The 20,292-nt window shown below is 43.1% G+C and overlaps 2 protein-coding genes across 3 annotated transcripts; both read right to left on the bottom strand.

The window, feature by feature from the left end:
* Window positions 1–6,250: 6,250 nt before the first annotated feature.
* On the bottom strand, window positions 6,251–11,870 carry LOC112886256 (probable leucine-rich repeat receptor-like protein kinase At5g49770). Of its 2 annotated transcripts, none has more exons than XM_025952087.1 (19): window positions 11,530–11,870; window positions 10,708–10,834; window positions 10,552–10,623; window positions 10,344–10,418; window positions 10,159–10,230; window positions 9,898–10,059; window positions 9,739–9,813; window positions 9,596–9,667; window positions 9,434–9,502; window positions 9,284–9,352; window positions 9,125–9,199; window positions 8,967–9,038; window positions 8,746–8,883; window positions 8,219–8,637; window positions 8,011–8,142; window positions 7,782–7,921; window positions 7,472–7,691; window positions 7,082–7,317; window positions 6,251–6,946 (listed from the first exon to the last, which is right to left on the bottom strand). In XM_025952087.1, the coding sequence occupies exons 1-19, from the start codon at window positions 11,621–11,623 to the stop codon at window positions 6,428–6,430; spliced, it is 2,838 nt and encodes a 945-aa protein (XP_025807872.1). In that variant the 5' UTR covers window positions 11,624–11,870; the 3' UTR covers window positions 6,251–6,427. The 2 variants fall into 2 exon arrangements, with proteins under 2 accessions (XP_025807872.1, XP_025807873.1); XM_025952088.1 differs by having other exon boundaries at window positions 10,704–10,834; window positions 11,530–11,869.
* Window positions 11,871–17,483: 5,613 nt separating this feature from the next.
* Window positions 17,484–18,505, bottom strand: LOC112885359 (putative pentatricopeptide repeat-containing protein At3g49142). Its single transcript, XM_025950992.1, has 2 exons — window positions 18,164–18,505; window positions 17,484–18,113 (listed from the first exon to the last, which is right to left on the bottom strand). Exons 1-2 carry the CDS (start codon window positions 18,503–18,505, stop codon window positions 17,484–17,486), a joined length of 972 nt encoding a protein of 323 aa, XP_025806777.1.
* Between the last annotated feature and the right edge of the window lie 1,787 nt (window positions 18,506–20,292).

Below are 20,292 nucleotides of genomic sequence, written 5' to 3'. Positions count from 1 at the left end.
GGCCGTCTGAAACACCATGCTGAAACTGTTAGCAATTCTGTCTAACAAGGACATGCAGAGCCGACGCTTGCACATCTGGACCATACTACGTGCATACCTTTGTGGTCTACCATCGGTGGTGGCAGCTGAGCTGGCAGCACCGGCCGGCACAGGCGCCTCCTCCGCCGGTCGAAGAAGCCACCACTCACAAGATCACAAGATAAGGATCATCATTGCCACCATGACGCCCACGATGATTCCAGTGCACGGCCCGAGAACTGAAGGTCCATGAGTCATTAGTGGCTGCGACTGTCGCTCCCGCGTCCATATGGTGGCGATGGAGGGGAGGACTGGAGCAGCAGCCGGAGATAGGTCGGAAGTGTCGTGGGTCGATGTCTCCCAAAGCTGGTGCATTGCTCGAGCTCCTCCACGCTCTCAGTCATCCACGCATGATCTAACGGTCGAGATTTTAGACGTGACGTGGCCCAATAATGTTGACCGGTTTAGGTTCAGGAATCAAGTTTAGAGCTAGCCAATTTTTCTTTGAGTTCCTTATTTTTCTAAAGGAGTTTTGCTATTGCTACCTCTTAAGTGCGAACAAGATCCACAAGTTAATGAAGAGAAGGGCAACAGTCATCATCACTTACATCGCTATCACTCATACCTTTGGCCATAAGATAAATATGCGATGAGCTTGATGATGGCAAGAAGGTGCATGGCTTGTGGTGCATTTCTTCATCACTTGAGCTTTTGATATCAAAACCACCCTTTGAAATACTAGTGAAGGCCTTCTTGTTTGCCTTCCTTTTCTTCTTCTTTTGCTTGCGTCTTACTTTCATGAGAGGATAATATTCAATGTAGTGTCTCTTTTCACCACAACCGAGACATTTCTTTTTCTTGTTCTTTTTTCTCTGGTTGTAGCTTACCAATTGTTCAATGCTTGTAGGGACACCCTTTGAGTTGAGCTTCTTGAGTAGTTGACTCCTTTGACAAGTTCCTTAATTTCTTCACTGTCATTCGAGGAGCTACAACTTGCTTGATCATCATCATCATCATCATCCTCTTCTTCATCATCACTACTTTCATCATCACTTGAGCTCGATGTCGGTGTTTTTACCATCGGCTTACCTAGGGATACCCTAAGGTAGGTGATTATTTGGCGAGAGATCGCCGGATCTGGAACTTGAAGGTGAACGCAAGGACACAAGAGACAAATTTAGACAAGTTCGGGCCGCTAGAGTAGCGTAATACCCTACTTCCTATTTTGGGGTGTTGTATATTGCGCCCTGAGCTTGGGTGTTGAGTTGCCTGTTGGCTACTCTTTGTTGGTTCTCTGCCTATCTAAGTATCCCTACCCTCCTTTATATATCCCGGGGGATGGGGTTCTTAGTAGGATTACAAGGTAGGAGTCCTAGTAGGATTACAAGATATGAGTCCTAATAGGATTACAGTGGAATCCTAGTAGGAATCAGACTTCTTTTTTTTCCTCACAGGTAGCTTACTTGCGGTACCCAGGGGATCTATCCCTAACAAGCCCCCAAGCTCTTCATAGCCGAGTACTGCAAGCATTTCGAGTACTTCTGAAGTAGTCTTCGGCTTTTTCTGAAACTCCATCTTGAAGGTCTTTTTTGAGTACTTCCTTGGTTGCATCGAGGCTATGAGGTGCTCATGCCCCTAATAGCTTCAAGTCTTATTTTGTATGGGGTGCGATGGAAAATCACAATCCATATGGAGTAGCCCCCGAGCCTTAGGTTGAATCAAAAAATCAAGCTGAGGGTCAAATTAGTCTTGAATCTTCTTTTCTTATCCTTCGAGTACATTTGAAAAATAAATAGTCGATGACACGTATCCTGCAGCCCTCGAGCCTTGAATCCAAAACCCTTAGGTTCGGAAAAAGGATCCAAGAATCATGGCATTGGTGTCACTCTAAAATCCCGAGAAAAAACTCTTCATCTTTTGCATAGTGAAATTGAGCCTCCTGCTGGTTTATTTAACCGCACGGTGATTTAGGGTTTCTTCTGCACTCTCAATCCTCATATGAGTCGTTTTCGAGTAGTTTTGTGGCGTCCAGCCCCCGAGCTCACAAGCCAGGAGAGACGAAGGAGCCATGTCGAGTACTGTGCATTGCCCAACCCCCGAGCCTGGGAACTAGCGGAACTGTGATGGCACGCCGTGCTGCCTAGAAGGTTGTTGCCAAAGCTTGATCTGAAAAAAGACAATGCATACATTATGTAGCATAATGTGAAGATACCGAGTAGTACTCAGTAATAATGTGAAGACACCAAAGTTTATTCGGTGTAAAAATTGCTGTGTCAAGCTCTTTTTTAGGCCATTTAAATCTCCCGAGTAGTCCACCCTTTATGTTCACCCGATCCCAGTTTAGCCTTCGCCCATAGCATGTACAAGTCGCTTAGGTCTCTTGCCTTCGCTCATACAGGACGGGTCGCTTAGGTCATGACTGGAGACTCGAGGTTTCACGGATTAAGGCATTTGCTACTTGAGTAGATTAGCGACCGTTAAGAGGAGACAACGAGCAGAAAGTAGTTGTCATGCGACAAAGAGGATGTGCAGTGCGCAAAAGTAGTCGACATTGCGATAGAATGAATGCACGTTGCGCAAAAAGTAGTTGACGAAGTGTAGCTCTGGAGGGTTTCAATGCCCCATCGAGAGTCGTAAACGGATAAGTAGTTGGTGAAGTGTAGCTCTGGAGGATTTTAATGCCCGTTGAGAGACGTACACAGATAGGTAGTCGATCATGGTGTAGCCCCCAAGGGTTTCATGCCCGTCGAGAGGCGTACCCAAAAAGGTAGCCGATCTTGTGAAGAACAAGTCGGAAAAGGTATAAGTCAACTAGCTTGATTCGTGGATAAATATCGACGAAGCCGTGGAGCTCGTTGATGGAGCTGCGACGGTTTGTTGATGAAGCTCGACTAGTCGGAGTCGATTCCGACTAGTTTTCAAGTCGGGACGAGTAGTTGATGTAGTCGTTGCTGTGAGGCTCGCCCTCGACTAGTTTCTAGTCGAGACGAGTAGTCGAAATAGTCGTCGGCGGGCCGCCGAGCCTCCTCGCGAAGTCGAAGTAGTCGAACTCGTCGCTGCTGTGCGCGGACATTGCAGCACAAGCCGAAGTTGAACCGGGTCATCGAGGTCGGCGGCCGCGGTGCATCGACGTTGCAGCGCGAGGTGAAGTCGAGCCGAGTAGTCAAGGTCGATGTAGCTGTTCGCTGAAGGATCCGATCTCGAACTCGATGAATCGATCCGCCGACACATATGGACGAAGTAGCAATCCGCCATCTTAAGTGGATTGATGTTGATGAAGAGGTCCTTCAAATTCGCTCAATGATCGCGACGATCGGCCCCACGGTGGGCTCCAGCTGTCGGTGTTTTTACAGTCGGCCTACCTAGGGATACCCTAAGGTAGGTGATTATTTGGTGAGGGATGGCCGGATCTGGAACTTGAAGGTGAACGCAAGGACACAAGACACAAATTTAGATAGGTTTGGGCCGCTAGAGTAGCGTAATACCCTACGTCCTGTTTTGGGGTGTTGTATATTATGCCCTGCGCTTGGGTGTTGAGTTGCCTATTGGCTACTATCTGTTGGTTCTCTGACTATCTAGGTATCACTACCCTCCTTTATATATCCCAGGAGTCGGGGTTCCTACTAGGATTACAAGGTAGGAGTCCTAATAGGATTACAAGGTATAAGTCCTAATAGGATTACAGTGGAATCCTAGTAGGAATCAGACTTCTTTTTTCTCATGGGTAGCTTCCTTGCGGTACCCAGGGGATCTATCCCTAATACTCGAAGCTTCACTTGAACTTGAACTGAAGCTTGATTCTTGCTCCCGAGCTTTCTTACTTGATGTGGAAGATTCTTGTTTATCTTCAATCTTCTTCTCCTCCTCTTCTTTGTTTGATGTGCCAACATCTTGACTTTAAGGAGAAGGTTCTTTGCCAATCTTCAAGATAGCTCATGAGAAATGATCTTGCTCAATACTTGAGTGGGCTTCATCTTGCTCAAGTCTTCAAACAAGTGGAAGTAGGTGACGATGGCGGAGTATCTATTCTTGGAAAATACTTGGATGATCTTTCTTGATATGTCCTCATCACTCAACTTGGCCAAGCCTAGTTCATTTAGCTCATTAACAATAACATTCAAATGTGAGTACATGTCATTGGCTAATTCATTAGGCAACATTATGAAAGAATTAAATGCCTCTTTGACCAAGAGAACACTCCTAGCCTCTTCGGATGTCATTTTGCACGATGGCGGTGAAGCCAAAGGTTCAAAAATGAGCAACCGGCTCTGATACCAATTCGAAGGACTGTGGCACCCTAAGAGGGGGCGAATTAAGTGTCTAAAAAACTAAGACTCCAAGCACATATAAAAACCTATTCCAATAACCATCTAGATGTGCACTAGGTTTTTCTATGTGTTGCTATCTCTACCGCGTAAAAGTTTTGCATCCTAGGTTCCAATCTTATAAACTACACAAGGCAATTCTAGGAAAGGTAAATGCGGAAAGTAGGTGCAAGAAGTAATACGTAATGTAGAAGGGGTAGAGAATGCAAACTCCCTGCATGATGACTTTTTACCAAGGTATCAGAACTAATCCTTGTTGGAGCCTCTCGGGAGGGAATGCCCACGCAAGGGCCAAGCTCCTGGTTGAGTAACTCCATGGATAGCCGACGGGCCTTCCCCAACGCGCACGTGGGTCTCCGCCTTGCCTCTCCCAGATGCTTCCCTGCCATCTTCACTAGGTAGAGCTTTGGCAAATCGCCAAGGGTCTCTCCTCACTCTCACAAGTACCCTCGGTCACTCCACAAACACGGTTGTAGGATCTCGCAAGACTTACAAGTCTCGGATTTATAACACTTGGTGCACACAAGCACCGATGCAATGAGTTATGCAAAACCTCTAGGCTAACACCTAAAACAATGCGCTAAGAGGCATAAACTAGCACTAATCAAAGCCTAAGACTTTTGCTAATTGCCTTAATCTTTTCTTGAGCACTTTGGTGGATAGAGCACATGTGTTTATGTGGAAACCAAGCCTATAGCTTCTCCAAAATCTAACCCACTTGAAATAGCTGGGTGAGGGGGTATTTGTAGCCCCAACCAAAGATACTAACCGCTGCTCCAACATGTAGAAAATCTACCTTTACAGACTAAATCGGTCAATTGACCAATTTAATTGGTCACCTCACAACACACTGACCGAATTAATCGGTCAAGCTGTGCAAGGTAGCCATTGAACGACTTACTCCCGGGCCCCACGAGCCTCACCGACTGATTCGGTGATGCTTCTATGGACATGATCGAATTAATCGGTCATTCCACTTCTACCTTCCAGGACCACAGATTGATTCGGTCACTCTCATTTCATAGAGCACCGAATTAATCCGTCATTACATTACCATTCTAAGGTAGAGCCAAGGATGATCGACTGATTCGGTGACCCTCTTCTCCTTGACTGATTTAGTCGGTCAGTTGAAATAAGCTGCCCTGAGTTGCCTGGCAGTATTAGTCGATCAGTTGACAGTATTAATCGGTCAATTGCATATGTGCTTGTTTTGCTTCGTTTCCTCGTGAATCTTTTCATACTTGATCATTTGAATGGCTTTCATTACATTCTTGGAATATATAAACACATTCAAAGGTATATCTTGACAAACACATTAGTCCCAATGGTTATGTTGTTATTTAATCACTAAAAACACAAACAATGGCTTAGGGGTCATTTTCCTTACAGAGTGCCGACTTGCTCAAATGTTATGGGCAGCTGTTCATGTGACTTTTGGACTCCAACAATCTCGTAGCGTGACACATATGTTTGGTCACCGGCTAATAGAGATTTGTAATGAGTTTAAACCTTTAGTGTTACTTGGGGCTGCAGCAACATGTTGGTTTTGTGGTTGAGTAGGAATAATCTGATATTTGAAAACAAACAAACATCTTTTTTGCACGTTATCTTCACAGTATCGCACTGGCTTCGTTCATGGCTATTATCTGAATACCTACTACACAGGAGTTAGTTGCAGCGGTATCTCAACAATTGGCTTAAACTGCCAAGGAGTTTTTTATGCAGGCAGATGGGTGGCGGTCTAGTCCGTATAGTCACTAGAGTGTCGGCTCTCTTTCTTTTGTGTAAGGCCGTATGCCCTTTAGGCAGAGGTCGGGGTTTTTTTCGAGTATTGTTGTATCACCTTGATGTAACGCTACTTGGAATCAATAAATTTCCCTATTAAAAAAATGTTATAGAGATCTCTCTTTCAAAAGAAAAACTGATATGTACGTTTTAATTTCTCTCGAAGGCAAAAAGAATAGTCAACTTCATGAATTTTGTGCAGTCCTACTGAAACCTATGAACAACGTACACTCTAATTTTTGCACATCTCCTATAAACTGGTGCCCTTATCAAGCTTTCCATCCTATACATCTAGGGCTTCATGGCTTCAAGCTCCCATGAGAAGAAGGGAATACCGCACTGTATTCAAAGGCCCTGCTGTCCATATCAAACGTTGAGTGTGACGTCGAAGCACTAGAGTACGGAAGCTTAGGCCCGACCTTCATCATTCTTGACTCAATGCTGAACGAAGAGCTCGTCGACATGGAGGCTGGTATGAGCCCGTAGTCCTGCATTATCCCCTCAATCTCCCTCACAATGGTGTTCATTGAGGGCCGGCTCGTTCCCATCTCCTCGACACATTGCAGTGCCAGTTTTAGGAACCGTGGGAAGCCAAGGAGGCCCCCCATTTTCGCAAGGATCGGGTCCATCACATCCTGTAGCCCGCAGTGTGTGCGATCCTCCATGTCAAGTGCCATCTTCAGCTCGCGGACGATGTACTTGTTGTCGTGTATCGGTGGCTTGGCCATTATGAGCTCTAACAGCACCACACCAAAGCTGTAGACATCGCTCTTCGCTGTGAGCTGTTGCGTCATGTAGTACTCAGGGTCCAGGTAGCCCTGCGGTTTAGTAAAAAGTTTGAAGTGGTGACTGGTGAGTATTATTTGCTCCAACGAAATGACAAGCATGTCATGTATGCCATATAAGGAGACATTTTTTTGTTCTCAAAACAGGGATACAGAGTGCAAGCTTACCAGTGTTCCCTTGACATTTGTGCAGAGTTGGCCTTCCTCACTGTCTGATACCAGCAAAGACAGGCCAAAGTCCGCAACCTTTGCGGTCATCTTCTCATCAAGGAGGATGTTGGTGGACTTCACATCCCTGTGAATAATTGGAGGATTGGCGTGGTCATGGAGGTAAGCTAGCCCTCTAGCTGAATCCAGAGCTATCTTGAGCCTCCTACTCCAGTCCAATTGTATTCCTTTCATACCTGGAGCGACCAGTTGGGATCAGTTCAGGAGATCACATATGGTTCACAGAAATTGTGTCCTGATATTTTTACTTCATGATTTTTACAGTTAGTCAACAAGATGCACACCTTATGTAACCAAATATAGCTAATAAAATGAGATGGAAAAAGTTACCATATAGGGCCTCGCTTAGTGTTCCATTGGATATGAACTCATAAACAAGCATCTTTTCGCCCTTCTCAAAGCAGAAACCAACCAGTCCAACCAAGTTCTTGTGATGAACCCTTGAAAGGAGTTCTATTTCTGTCTTGAACTCAAGGCCACCCTGCATGGACCCTTCCTTGGATCTCTTAATTGCTACTAACTGCCCATCTGGAAGTTTTCCTCGGTACACCTGTTACATTGCAATTGAAAAATTGTAAATATGTACTAAAAACAAGAAAACATTCTGCATCTGCAGTTTGCAGAAGAATCGTTTCTTTACCCTTCCATAGCCCCCTGCTCCAATAGCGTTGATTTCTCGGAAATCATTGGTGCACAACTTGAGTTCTTCCAATGTGAAGAATCTAGCACTTTTCAGTTTTGGTGCTTCACCAATATCTTCTCCCATTGATCCCCATGACGCTGAATAATTGACCAGGAACATTAATAACAAAGCAACATTAGATGATGGCTTAAAATATAGAGCGAAACTATTCAAGGGAGTGCATTACCGAAAGGATTGTTGATGGAGACAAGCTTTTGAGCCCGCTTCTTTTGTCGCACAGCGTAAAAACCAACCAGTGTAAGTCCCACAACCAGGAGAACAGATCCAGTTACAATGCCAATCAAAACAGCTCGAGAAGCTGTCACAGAAGAATCAAAGTTCAGCCATCTACGTTTTGTAGCTTCAGAAACAACGCAAAAAATTGAACCAATTACCTTTGTCGTGGAACGGGTAATGATGCGCTCTTGCATAGTAAGGCCCGAATAATTCTGGTGGCTTGTAAGTCTGACGGGTCAGGTTGAAGCAGTTTAATACTTGGGAGTAGTTGAACCTCTTCTGGTTTACTGGGCATGCCTTGATCTCCACATTTAGGTATTCACCATCGTTGGAGTGGGCCAAGCTTAGCTGGTTTGGGGTACAGCTGTTTAATTTATCTGTGAGGTTGTTCTGCAGTTCAGGAAGGTACTGGACAACATCACCGAAGGAAGGAGCTCTGAAGACGATAGTCTCGATGAAAGGATGGGCACACTGGACTTCAATGGTACGGGGCTGTCTAGGAGCTTCAGTTTGTAGTCCTGTGCATGGCATTGTGTCTGACAAAAGAGAATTGTTGCAGAGTGGGTTCCCTTGAAGCCTGAAGACAACAAAGAAGCAAGAAAGCTTCAGAGAAAGCAAAGTTTGGCAAGAAAGAAATGCGCTGATTGTAAGGAAACAAATAACTGAAATGGGCAGTGATACACACTTGAGAAATTGGCCTTTGAAGCTGTCGTACACTGTAACTGAAGTGACTCCGTTGTTTTGTATATCGACAAGATCTAGTCCCTCATTAATGTTACTGCCCATGTCAAGTGTTCCATTCAGTTGATTATCGCTCAGTATTCTGTAGATGTTCGAAAGGTCAATAAATTTCGATAAAGTACACATGGTAGAAAGGTTTTACAGAATTTTCATGAAATTCCTTACAGATGCTGTAATTTACGGAAGCTGAACAGCTCCTGTGGCACTTGGCCAGAAATTCCAACTGACTGCATTGTACTGCAACAAAGAGTGAGACTTTCATTATACATTGCACCAAAAACTGCCACTTCACAGAACAGTATCAGATGAACAGCGTGACTTACAGGGTCATTATGTTAGTCAAATTTGAGAACCAGCTTGGAATATTAGAAGGCGTAAAGCTGTTATTGCTCATATCCCTGTGGATAGTGATCATGTGTCAATCATGGCGAAAGAGCAGGTTCATACCAAAATATTACTTGAGTTTGCAAAGAAGTTCTTACACATTTTCTAGTAACCTCATCCCGGCCAAGTTAGGTATTGATCCATTTAGTTTGTTGTTTGAAAGCATTCTGGGGTTTTCCAGGAAAAATGTTACCAGCAGCACAACAAACACGTCGTCCCAATTATGTTTTCTGAATTGGACAACTTACAGAACGTGGAGCTTAGTCAGGTTCTTGAGAGAAGGAACTTGACCCATGAAACCGTTGTTATTTAAACGACTGTATTCAGGGCATAGATTAAGATAATCAGCTTTCTACCCACATACATATTAGTTGCCAACCAATTTTAGAGCAAGTTTTATGAACACTTACAGTACTTCTAGTGTAGGAATTGCACCAATAGATGGTGGTATCGGTCCAACAAATCTGTTAATGTCAAAAAGTCTGAACAAAACAAATCATAATTAGAAAATTCCTAGTGAATGATGAAGCAAATGCTAAATCTTTGAGCTTACATGTGCTTGAGCTTCATGTTGGAGTTGAACAGATATTCCGGGATTGAACCTTCCAGGTTGTTTCGATTGAAATGGCTAGAAAGAACAGATGAAACATATTTATGAGTGATAGCTTGTAAAGAATGAGCAACAAAACTGATATCTTTTTGTGATACTAACAAGTGCTCTGCCTCTAGAAGCTGGTCCAATCCAGTTCCATTGTCCTTGGAATTTGGGAGTGGTCCAGTCAGCAGGTTGTCAGCGAGGTCCAGCCAGGTGACACTGGAAAGCTTTCCTAATGAGGGCGGGATGCTGCCTGTTAATTTGTTTGAGTTCAGAGCACTATGCATTATCAAGCCAAGAAACAAAATTAGTATCATATACTAGTAGGAAAATTTCAATAGTTTTTGCAGCTGCTGATAGGGAGAACAATAGTCTTACAAGAATTTGACTTGTGACAGGTTGCCTAATTCACTTGGAATAGGACCACTGAAACTACAACCAATCAATGCTCTGCAAAATTATCGGGTAAAGAAGATGGGATTAGTAATAAGGTGTAAAAGAACATATGTCCATATGTAGAGCACTAATCTATCTGTCCAGTAACTGAAACTGTCACAACTTACAGTTCTTCAAGCTTAACCAACTTCCCCATAGCAGCCGGCAGTGGGCCACCAAGATCTGGGTTTGAGGACAGATCCCTGTAAGGCATAGTCAGACAGTGAATCATTCAGCAAAGTAACATTACATGGTCGTGTAATCATAAAACAGTCCAACCATAGAGGAATCTGCAGCATCTATGAATAGACAAAGATATATGACGGCAACACTCACAAGACCCTTAGTTCAGTCAGGCTTCCTATATCATCGCCAAGAGTGCCTCTTATGGTCATAGCAAATAGATTCCTGCAGCGTCGAAGTGCGATAAGGGAGAACATGATCAGGATCTTGAGTAGCTACTAACATTGCTGTGGAATCAGCCTTACTCACAGTGACGTGACCCTTCTGTTTCCATCGCACAAAATACCGTCCCAACTGGCACCGCAAGGATCGTTGGACTTCCCCCAGCTAGAAGGCAAATTTTTCCATTTCTTCATCAGAGATCTGAGAGCAGCCGCTGCAAGACACCAACTTTTCAACCAACTTTTTCGACATTTGATTTGATTAGTACCCTATACTGTGACAGGCCTGAATCGAAACTGGTACGTTGGAGGTGGCTCCATTGGGCCCTAATGCAAATTGCTTATAGATGCTTCACTAGCAACATCTCCTGTGATTGTTCACTAACCAAAAGTTGGACCATCAAAAAGTTTTATGTTCTTGCCTGGTGAGACTACAAGTATCAAATCACCCATGTTCGAGCATATGAGTCGAAATAAATTTTAATAGACACGAATGAGGTGAGGACAAAACACACAAGGGGTGAACTTATAAACTGGATGAATTTAGACACCAGGAAACTTTTCAGAAGAGCAGTATAGAAAGCGTTTTGTTATCTTTGGTGCCATTTCCCCCATCGTCTCATCAAAACAAATTACAAAACTGGCCCAAACAACTTAATCAGAAAATCACACCTCAAAATTTCCGACCTCTAGTCCAGCTGAGGCGCTGACCACAAATAAAATGCAACCAAAATCGAACTCCGAAGTCTATTAAGTAGCTAGACAACCTTTAAAAGAATTAAAATCAACAAATTTTGCTTCCCCTGGCACAAAAAACAGGCAAAAAAACGTCCAACTTTCTGTGCTACAACGCCCATAAACCAAAGTTTTTTTTCTGTTCCCGCAAGAATTGCCTAAAAAGAAAGCTTACCATCTTGCGGGTTGGTGTCCGCGGAAGCGATTCTTGATCCGACGGCGCTCAAGACGAAGAGCAGCAAGAGGAGCTGCTGTTTTCCTCTCACCATCGTTAGCTCCTGCCTGCCTGGGCCAGAACTTCCAAGAGAATGCCTTCTCTTTCCCTTGCTCCGATCTTAATTTCTCAAGGCACCGTGCCCACAAACCTCTGGTTGTCGCAGAAAAAGGCTGCGCCGCCAGGGAAGAAGGAAAAGCTTTCCGAGGTGGGAGGAGGAAGAAGGCGAGAAGCGAAGCTGGGCAATGCCAGAGCCGTCGAGCCTACCTTTTGATTGTACTCGGTCCAACTGACTGACATTTCCATAAGCGTGGAGCCTGCCCTTTTGCTTGCGTTGAACGCCGCCGCCGCCGTCCCCACCCCCCGCACCCCCCCCCCCCCCTTTTTCCTGTGCCTTCCGAGCTTGCCAGGGTTGACCCTCTCCTCCTTGGCAAATAATTACTGTTGAAAGGAAAAATCATTTTACAGGGGCTAACAAAACATCAGTGGTTCTTTTGAGCAGAGTATTTGACTTGACGAAACATCTTCTGTCCCTGAATGCAGTTCATTGAATCTCCATTAAGTGATAGCGTCATTTGAACCAGATCTAATTCTGTCACTTGCAGTTTTCCTACTGAATTTTGCACCTCAATTTGATGATGATTATGGTAATTTCTGTCACTTGCAGTTCATTGAGTAGTATCTAGGAGTTTAATTCTGTAATTTGTTTTACCATTTCTTAGGCTCAGAGAGAGAGAGAGAGAGAAGGGTGGAAACCGGTGAGCGGTGAATTTGTGGGGATGAAAGACCTGGTCAACCAAAACACCACGTTGCCAGCGTAGGTGCACATGATGCAGAATGGTCAAACAATTGGCTTTTGAATATGGAGCATAGCTTGAGGTACCCATGCATGTACCACGATGCTATTTTTTCTTAGTTGATTCGGTTGATGTCTCCAGGTTCGGTAGAAAATAGCCTTAGTTGATAGTCAAAAATATAGCACATAACTACTAGCTATTGGCAATCAACATTCACTAGATTTTTGGATGTTCATTCAATAGATTTTTTGGTGTTCTCTTTTGTCACTATTGAGTTGTATTTGTTTTAAAACTCTTCCTACCTATGTTTGGCACCATATTGCTATCTTATTTCTTAAACCTCTGTATTCTTGTTTTCTTTATGGCAAACACTAAACTAATCACCCTTCACATTAAAATCACTAGATGATAATGCGACATACAATTGCTATCTTATAGTTCTTTCAACATTTATTTGGGGAACCTTGTCATACAATGTGGAAAATGAGAAAATCCTTTCACTGAGAGCAAATAAAGATTTCATTGATGTATAGGGTGATGAAATTATAACTGAGGATACCCCTGTTGTCATGAGTACATAACACTGTTGTCTTGAGTGCATAACACCACTAGAACTTGTTCAGAGCAAACTAAATTGACTTATCCTAGGTTGTGGCATCCTTTTCAGTAAGCTAATGCTGATCTGTATCGAACATATCATCAAACTTGCTCCGTGGACTAGGTTTTGTGTCACATTTTGAATGGAACAGAGCAATGGTAGAACCAGGTTGACATCTTTGACAACTGACCAATTTATCTACATATAAAAAAGTAAACGACAAAGCAACAATATATAATAATTTATCAATCGCAAGAATATGCTATAATGTAGGCTATAATGTTTTCCCAACAAGCAAAATATGAATACATGTTTACTTCAGACCGACTGGAATCACGCGGACTCTAGCAAAAGTGTACGTTCATACCTCGGTGGACCTAGCAAAAGTTACCCACAAATAAATATCTTTCTACTGTATCCTCTTGAACTAATCGAGAATTCGGTGCAGGCTTCCAAGCAGCAGCAGCAGCCACTCCATCCATATTTTATGGCACGTCGACGCCGTCCAACGCTCCATCACGCGGTCAAGCTCGTGTCGTCCTATTCGCTTTTGTTGCTTTAATTTCAGCATCTCAACTTCTTAAATGTTAAAACCTAACCACTCATGCCGAATTAGCAATATGTTGGAAGGAATCCAGAACAAATGAGCAATATACTATTAGCCCTACCAACCTTCAAAATTTTCAGAAGAGACTTGAATTACTCTTGGTTTTGTGACAGTCTCTGTGATGACGAACACGCAGACCGTGTCGACGTACGCGAGGTCGTCTTGCATGTACAGTTTTCCTAACGTCACCCCGTTCATATGAAAGCGTGTTATTAGTTAAATTCCGCGTACTTGAATTGCTAGGCGATTCATGGTCACGTAAATTAGTTGAAATATACAGCATTCCCAAGAAGATAAATATTTTTTTCACGAGGCTTTGAAAATTTTGACTTGTGGCTACATCTCCGAGACAATGAGAATTAGCCGCATATTATTAACAAAGGATGAAATAACTACTTTATAACGGAATAATTATTATCGGATAGCCGACCTGTATCTAAAGGGGAAAAGTTGAAGATGATCCACGCTAGTGGGAGAGGTAACAAGCACTAATGGATTTCTAACAACCAAGTCAAGAAACGTTTTTTTACAAAAGCAGTAGTTTTAAGAAAACAACACTTGTACGTAGACGTCTCCGCAGTTCACCCACACCTTTTAATTTTGTTCTTTGAAAGTTTCGTGTAGTTACTGCCGAAGTCCCAATGATCTGGCGTTTTCATTTGTTGTTTAATGCATGAGAGAGATTATCCGAATTCAAGCCACTGGTTGCAGCGTTTTGTGGGGACGCCATGGAAAGCTACGTCCCAACAGAAAGCTGCTTTGGCGTCATATACACACGCTACGGCAGCATTTCTTAATGCAAATCAAACAACCGGTCGACGGTATATATTTTGGTAATGAAGCATATGATTAAATAGATTTAAGATCCACACACAAAAATATTATTTCAGTGATAAATGAAGTTACTCCGTTAATAGAGAGTTATTCATATAGATACATTTGTTTTTGCAGCATGAAGCAAAATGATCGCTCACTGCAGCATGAGGCACATCATACCTAACTTGTTATTTGTATGATGTGCAATATAAAAGAAGTAAATGGCAGCTCAGAAAACAGTTTTGTTTTACAGGCTACACACTACTAAAAAAGGATTTTTAGGTAGGATAAAACTTTAGTTTTAGGGGGTGGTACGGTACCCGCCCCTATTTCTCGCAGTTAAAAATATGATTTTTAGACCGTGACCCGCCCCTAAAAATCGATTTCGAGAAAATAAAAAATAAAAAAATTAAAATAGCAAAATAAAAAATAAAAAAAATTAAAATAGTAAAATAAAAAAGAAAAAAAATATTGCAGCCAATCAGCCACCACCACAAGCCTCTGTACTGTTGATTTATAAATTTTTTGATGAAATATGCACACTTGCATCACCCGGGGTTCGAACTACATACCCCAAGCCTCGCGAGTATCTTCCTCTCCATCACACTACACAGTCACTTATGACACTATAGGATATGTTCTTTTATATTAACTCTAAAATTAATTTGTAGGGGCCGGTGATGCCATTACCCGCCCATAAAAATCCGTTTCTAGGGGACAATTTTATTCCAAAAATTCATCTAAATCTTTCCATATAGAAAAACAAATAAAAAAGTAAAACTTCTACACTATGATTATTGTGAACTATGGATACAAAGAAAAATATGCCAAGTATATTTCAGTGTATATAAAGTTTAAGATTGTTGAAACCTCAAAATATAATTTGAGTTGTATGAGATACTATATAGTCGTAGCCATATGTAGGTTCATAATAATTTTTTGGACCAATAAATGATCTTAAATGAAAAAGTTATCAACTATAAAATTTTAGATCTCGTCATTCTCTATAATTTCTATATAAAGTTTGACTTCATCCGAGATCATATAGAAAAGTTACAAATTTGTGGTGTTACTCGTCCGTAGAAATGCCATTTCTAGGGGCCGGTGATGCCATCACCCACCCCTAAAAATAATGCATATTTGCAGGGGCGGGTGATGGCGTCACCCGCCTCTAAAAATGCTTTTTTAGGGGCGAGTTGGATGCTATAGGAACAACGCTCCAGGAGCAGGTTACCTTTTGACCTTCCCCTGGAGGGTCCTCCTGCCAATCATTTTTTCAGTGACATATGACGAGCTAGAGCCTTTAGCATGAGGTTTAATAGTCTTATTAACTTCATTGTCCCAAAGTTGACGAGCCCAGCTCCTACCTGGAAAAACATAAAAACATCGATAAAAGTTGATGTTGTCGGTGGAGATGGCACCGTGAGATATAAGGAAACAGTCTAAATTATGGCACTTCATAACTGTGATCATGGGTGTTGGCAACATTGAACACTGCTTTAGCCATTCATGCACAGTTGCACGTCAAACAAGCATTGGATTCAGAAATAAAAAGAAAAGGGAAAATGTCTTAAGCCGATCTCTTTTGAAACCTCTACGTGATCTCATCAAATTTGCTACACAATTTGGGCAAGCAAGCTACAAGAAAAAATGGTTATCTAAGTTGCCATGTGATTTTAAATTACAATCAAATCTATGTGACTACTAAGTTCAGGCATTCTACACAGATCCTAGTATCAGTACATGAAAAAAAAAACTTGTGTGCACCTTGTCAGCAAGCATCTCTGATGCAGCATCCTCACTTCGTCAGAAGCCGTACACCAGCAGACAAAGCACTCCGATTTCGGCCAGAGCTTCACATATAATAAACCAGTCCGTTATTGGATCCATCTTACTGGCTATTATCATCGAAATGGCACAAATCTGGCATTAATCATAAAATGATATGATTTAGATACAAATGTACATGTAAAATGGACACAGTAAAGCTTAGTTTTACAAATAAAACATTAAAATCGGCTAGAAAAAAATGATTTATGACGGTGCATTTCTCAATTCTAATGACATGCTTTCTATTGGCCTTTTGGAAAAATTCAGTTTGGCATTTGGTGCAATGTGCTTTAAATTTGAGCAGCATTCGGTCTCTCTATATAGAAATAGAATAACAGAATTTCAAAAGTAGACAATCTATCATCAAAGCACTCAGTATCCCCTCATTGCCTGATGATTTGATCTTCAGAAAAAACAATAAAAAAAGCTGTCCACATTGCAATGAATCAGAATTGGTTTTTACAAGATGATATCCCAGAAAATGTTTCTTTCATCCAGCATACTAAAACAAAGAAAAAAATTCTTCAAGTACAGTAATTACTGTTGCACTACATCAATATTCCCTAAAGCATCTTGAGCACGACAATTTTTCCCTTTTCTTAACTATCTTGACCATTGTCATGAAGTATGTCTCTCTCAGCAACATGTATATGGATATGTCCCCACAATTTTTTATCATCATCTCCAGGAACTGAAACAAGTCAAAGAATTCAGTAAATGATTGATGACATGTGATGACCAATTTAAAGAATGACCTAGAGCATTTGATTGAATGTGTAACCTATTGCTCCGTGCTAATAACACACAAAAGGCATGGAATTCATTGCTAGCTGATCCAATAAATGTGTAAATGTGTAATCTATTAATCTAATCTGGTCGCTTGAGTCCAACCAAATAACAATAAGCTCAAACAATGTAAGAGCGTCCCCAAGCGATCCTGGCACTGTGAATCCTAAAACTTCTCCCTAAATCTTACCCCCCTCCAGCAGTTCCCCTAAAATTGAATCCTAAAATTTTAAAAGTGTACATGTAGGTAATACAAGACAAGAAAACAAAATGTGATTAAGCAAATCCAAATCCGACTTGTTCTAAAGATTATTACTAATTTGTTTTCAGTCATATGAAATTGGATAACCCCTGCACGGACACATCCACTAAAGTACAAGGCTGGAAGAATAGGTGCATATCTCACTCAAATCGATTTCTGTAGCTCTGCTTATTCAGATTAGCTGCTGGGCCATGATGCTTTTGTTCACACTCCAAAAGTTTAAGAGCTATGAGAAATTGAATAACCTCTGTTCACCATGGTGGATAGCCGTCGAGTTGAAAGCAGATGCAGCTTGCCGGTGACAAACCAAAGACAAGAAAGCTCACAGAGATGACGTACATAGGGGCCAGGTTCGCGAGGCGATTCAGGCCGCATGGCCACCATCGTTGCTACGGACGAGACCCACCAAACTGCCACCGCTCTCAGGTCATGCCGCTCCTGCTCGTCCCAGGTTCCCTCGTGCGCAGCGGCGCATCGCTGGCTGCTTGCGCAGGCGAAGAGGAGATGGAAGAGGTGCCCATCTTTAGAAAGTTCGCGGCATGTATCTGCTTCCCCATGCTTAGAGAGGCCACCCTCGAACAGGCTGGAAGCAGGTTCACTACGGTGAAATGCATTTGGGCATTTCCCATTCTTCTGCATCTCAATGAAAAGCCTGAAAGCCTCAGACTCGGCTCCATTTTGGGCAAGATTTGCAATCATTGCATTCCATGGGACCATAATGGGTGCATCAATTTTTTCAAAGATAGCTGATGCTTTCTCCGAAAAACCAAATTTTTCGTACATATCCATCATTGAGTTGGCAATGAAAATATCCGATTCCATGGCTTTCCATATACTGTACCCGTGGACCTGCTTTCCCAAATGAAAACAACCAAGATCAACCAAAGCAGGCAGCAAACTTTGTCCGGTCGCTCCCCCGCGGCAACGGCGGCGGCGTGGAGCGCGAAGGGGAAGGTGCCGTCGTCGGGGGCCACGCCGGAGCGCGCCATGCGGTTGTACACCCGCAGGGCCTCGGCGGGGAGGGCGGCGGAGGCGAGCGCGCGGGAGGGGGAGTTCCAGAGGAAGGCTGAGCGGAGGCGGAGCGGGTGGTGGCGAAGGACAAGGCGCGCCGAGGGGACGTCGCGGAGCGCGGCGTAGGAGAGGAGCAGCGGGGCGGCGAGCAGGAGCGAGGCGGCGAGGGCGCCGGAGACAGACGATGGCGAAGAGGAGATAGAAGTTGGGGTGCCGGGGTGGTGCGTCATCCACTCATCCGGCCGGGTATGGGCCCACACGCTGCCACCGCTCTCAGGTGACCCCCGGTCTCCCCTTGCGCGGAGCGGCTGCGCGTCGCCGGTGGCCTGATCACGCGAGGTGGAGGTGGATGAGGGGGCGGCGCGTCATCAGGCCGGGGATGGGGCCGCGTCCTTCGCGGGTTGCAATTGCTCTTTGGCGGCTGGTTGCCGTCTTTTTTTACCATTTCGGTACTTTTCGAAAAAATTCACATTTGGATCGTTAGAGAACTATTTTCGAATTTGGACGTTGAGGGTTGACTTACGGCGCCGAGGTAACATATCTCGGCACCGTGAGCCATGGCGTCAAGATCCCAGTCCCCTATGGCAAGGACCCCAGCGTCACGAACCATGGCGTCAAGCTCAGCGCCACAGATCTAAGCGCCCAGTTCAGTACCATGGTCTATGACGCCAAGCCTACTTGCAAAATTCCACCCCCTATTTCTCCTGCCCGAGCCTTCTTCCATAAGTCCGTCTTGGTTTTTCTCTCTTCCCTGCCCGTCAATCCTCAGAAATCAACATATTCAACCTCAAAAACTTTGATTTGATTCATAAATCTTCGAGAGCAAGGTATCCTCTCTCCCTTCCTCATTTTTTCCTCATTTTTTACGCATTGATTTGGTGTATATTATGTGTATTATTGAACCTTAGGTTCTTCTTTGCTTAAGGTTTAGGGTTTAGTTAATTTATGTATTATGCAACTGTAGGATGTCAAGGCGTGGTAAATCTAGTAAATTAAGGGTGATGATGGGAACAGCCTTCACCCGTTTGCCGCTGCCTAGTGAAAGCAGCAATAGAGGAGAATCTGATGCATTGAGAAAAGGGAAGTGGTCTCGTTACGCCCAGTAGTCTTGCAGTAATCCTTGTGTTGTCATGTAATGGACTTGCTATTGTTTCATTATGTTCTCATATACGCAGTTTATTTCATGCCTTTATTGTAATGAACTTGATGTTGTTTCAGTGTGTTCTCGTGTACTCGACTACTCATTATGTCATCTTTTATTGCGTATTCCAGTAGACTAGTGTATTGTTGTTTCATTTATTGTGGCCATAATATGTATTTCAATACTGCACAGCTATTTTTAAACACTCCAACATAATGGAACTAAAGAATGCCGAAATATTCCACGAGGGTCACAATAATTTAGCAAAGCTCAACATCATAGCAAGCAACATACGTGTATATGTTTTTAAATAAGATCAACATTTGGCTTTGGCAGGACGGATGCATATCAAAGAGGAGCTAACTAGGTTATTATTTTTCAAGATAATCTTCCCAGGCACTTTGGATAGAACAGAGCAAGATTCATTTTATTATGCCATATCTCAAACATTAACAACCTAGATAGCATGTTTTCTAAAGATATAGGTTCACAAGCAAACAGGTGCAAGCAAGGAATACAGTACATGTATGCCAACCATAAAGAGCATATATTCCTTTAATGATCAGAGGTGAGATTAATTTAAACTCATGAATCAAGGAGAGTAGAGAGGTAGAGGGTGCACATACCATCGCTTTTGAAGAATATGAGGATCGAGGCAGACCAATGATGATTCAGCCAAACCACAGGGGCAGCTGACTCTCTCTGGTGCCCTCGCCTTGTCCCTTGTCATGTTGGCGCAGTCGATGTTGTGCGATACAATTGTGGGAGATCTCGAGTGTGTGTGGCGATGATGAACTTGAGAGATCTCCCCCACATTTGTGCTTATATCTGATGCTGTATTCAAAACTAAAGGGTGGAAACAAAGAGGGACTCTGT

The sequence above is a fragment of the Panicum hallii genome, chromosome 3, assembly GCF_002211085.1.
Source record: "Panicum hallii strain FIL2 chromosome 3, PHallii_v3.1, whole genome shotgun sequence".
NCBI classification, from domain to species: Eukaryota; Viridiplantae; Streptophyta; class Magnoliopsida; order Poales; family Poaceae; genus Panicum; species Panicum hallii.
The sequence above is the reverse complement of the archived record's forward strand: the minus strand, read 5'-3'. Positions and strand labels throughout refer to the sequence as shown.

Bases quoted from the DNA above. Each gene is read 5' to 3' on its own strand.
- LOC112886256 (XM_025952087.1), bottom strand. From the start codon at position 11,623: ATGGTGAGAGGAAAACAGCAGCTCCTCTTGCTGCTCTTCGTCTTGAGC. The intron at 9,039-9,124 runs GTAAGTCACGCT...TCTTTGTTGCAG, and splicing joins TTGACTAACATAATGACCCT to TACAATGCAGTCAGTTGGAA. The intron at 7,692-7,781 runs GTAAAGAAACGA...GCAATGTAACAG, and splicing joins GAGCAGGGGGCTATGGAAGG to GTGTACCGAGGAAAACTTCC.
- LOC112885359 (XM_025950992.1), bottom strand. From the start codon at position 18,505: ATGACGCACCACCCCGGCACCCCAACTTCTATCTCCTCTTCGCCATCG. The intron at 18,114-18,163 runs GTTTGCTGCCTG...TTGGGAAAGCAG, and splicing joins CGGGGGAGCGACCGGACAAA to GTCCACGGGTACAGTATATG.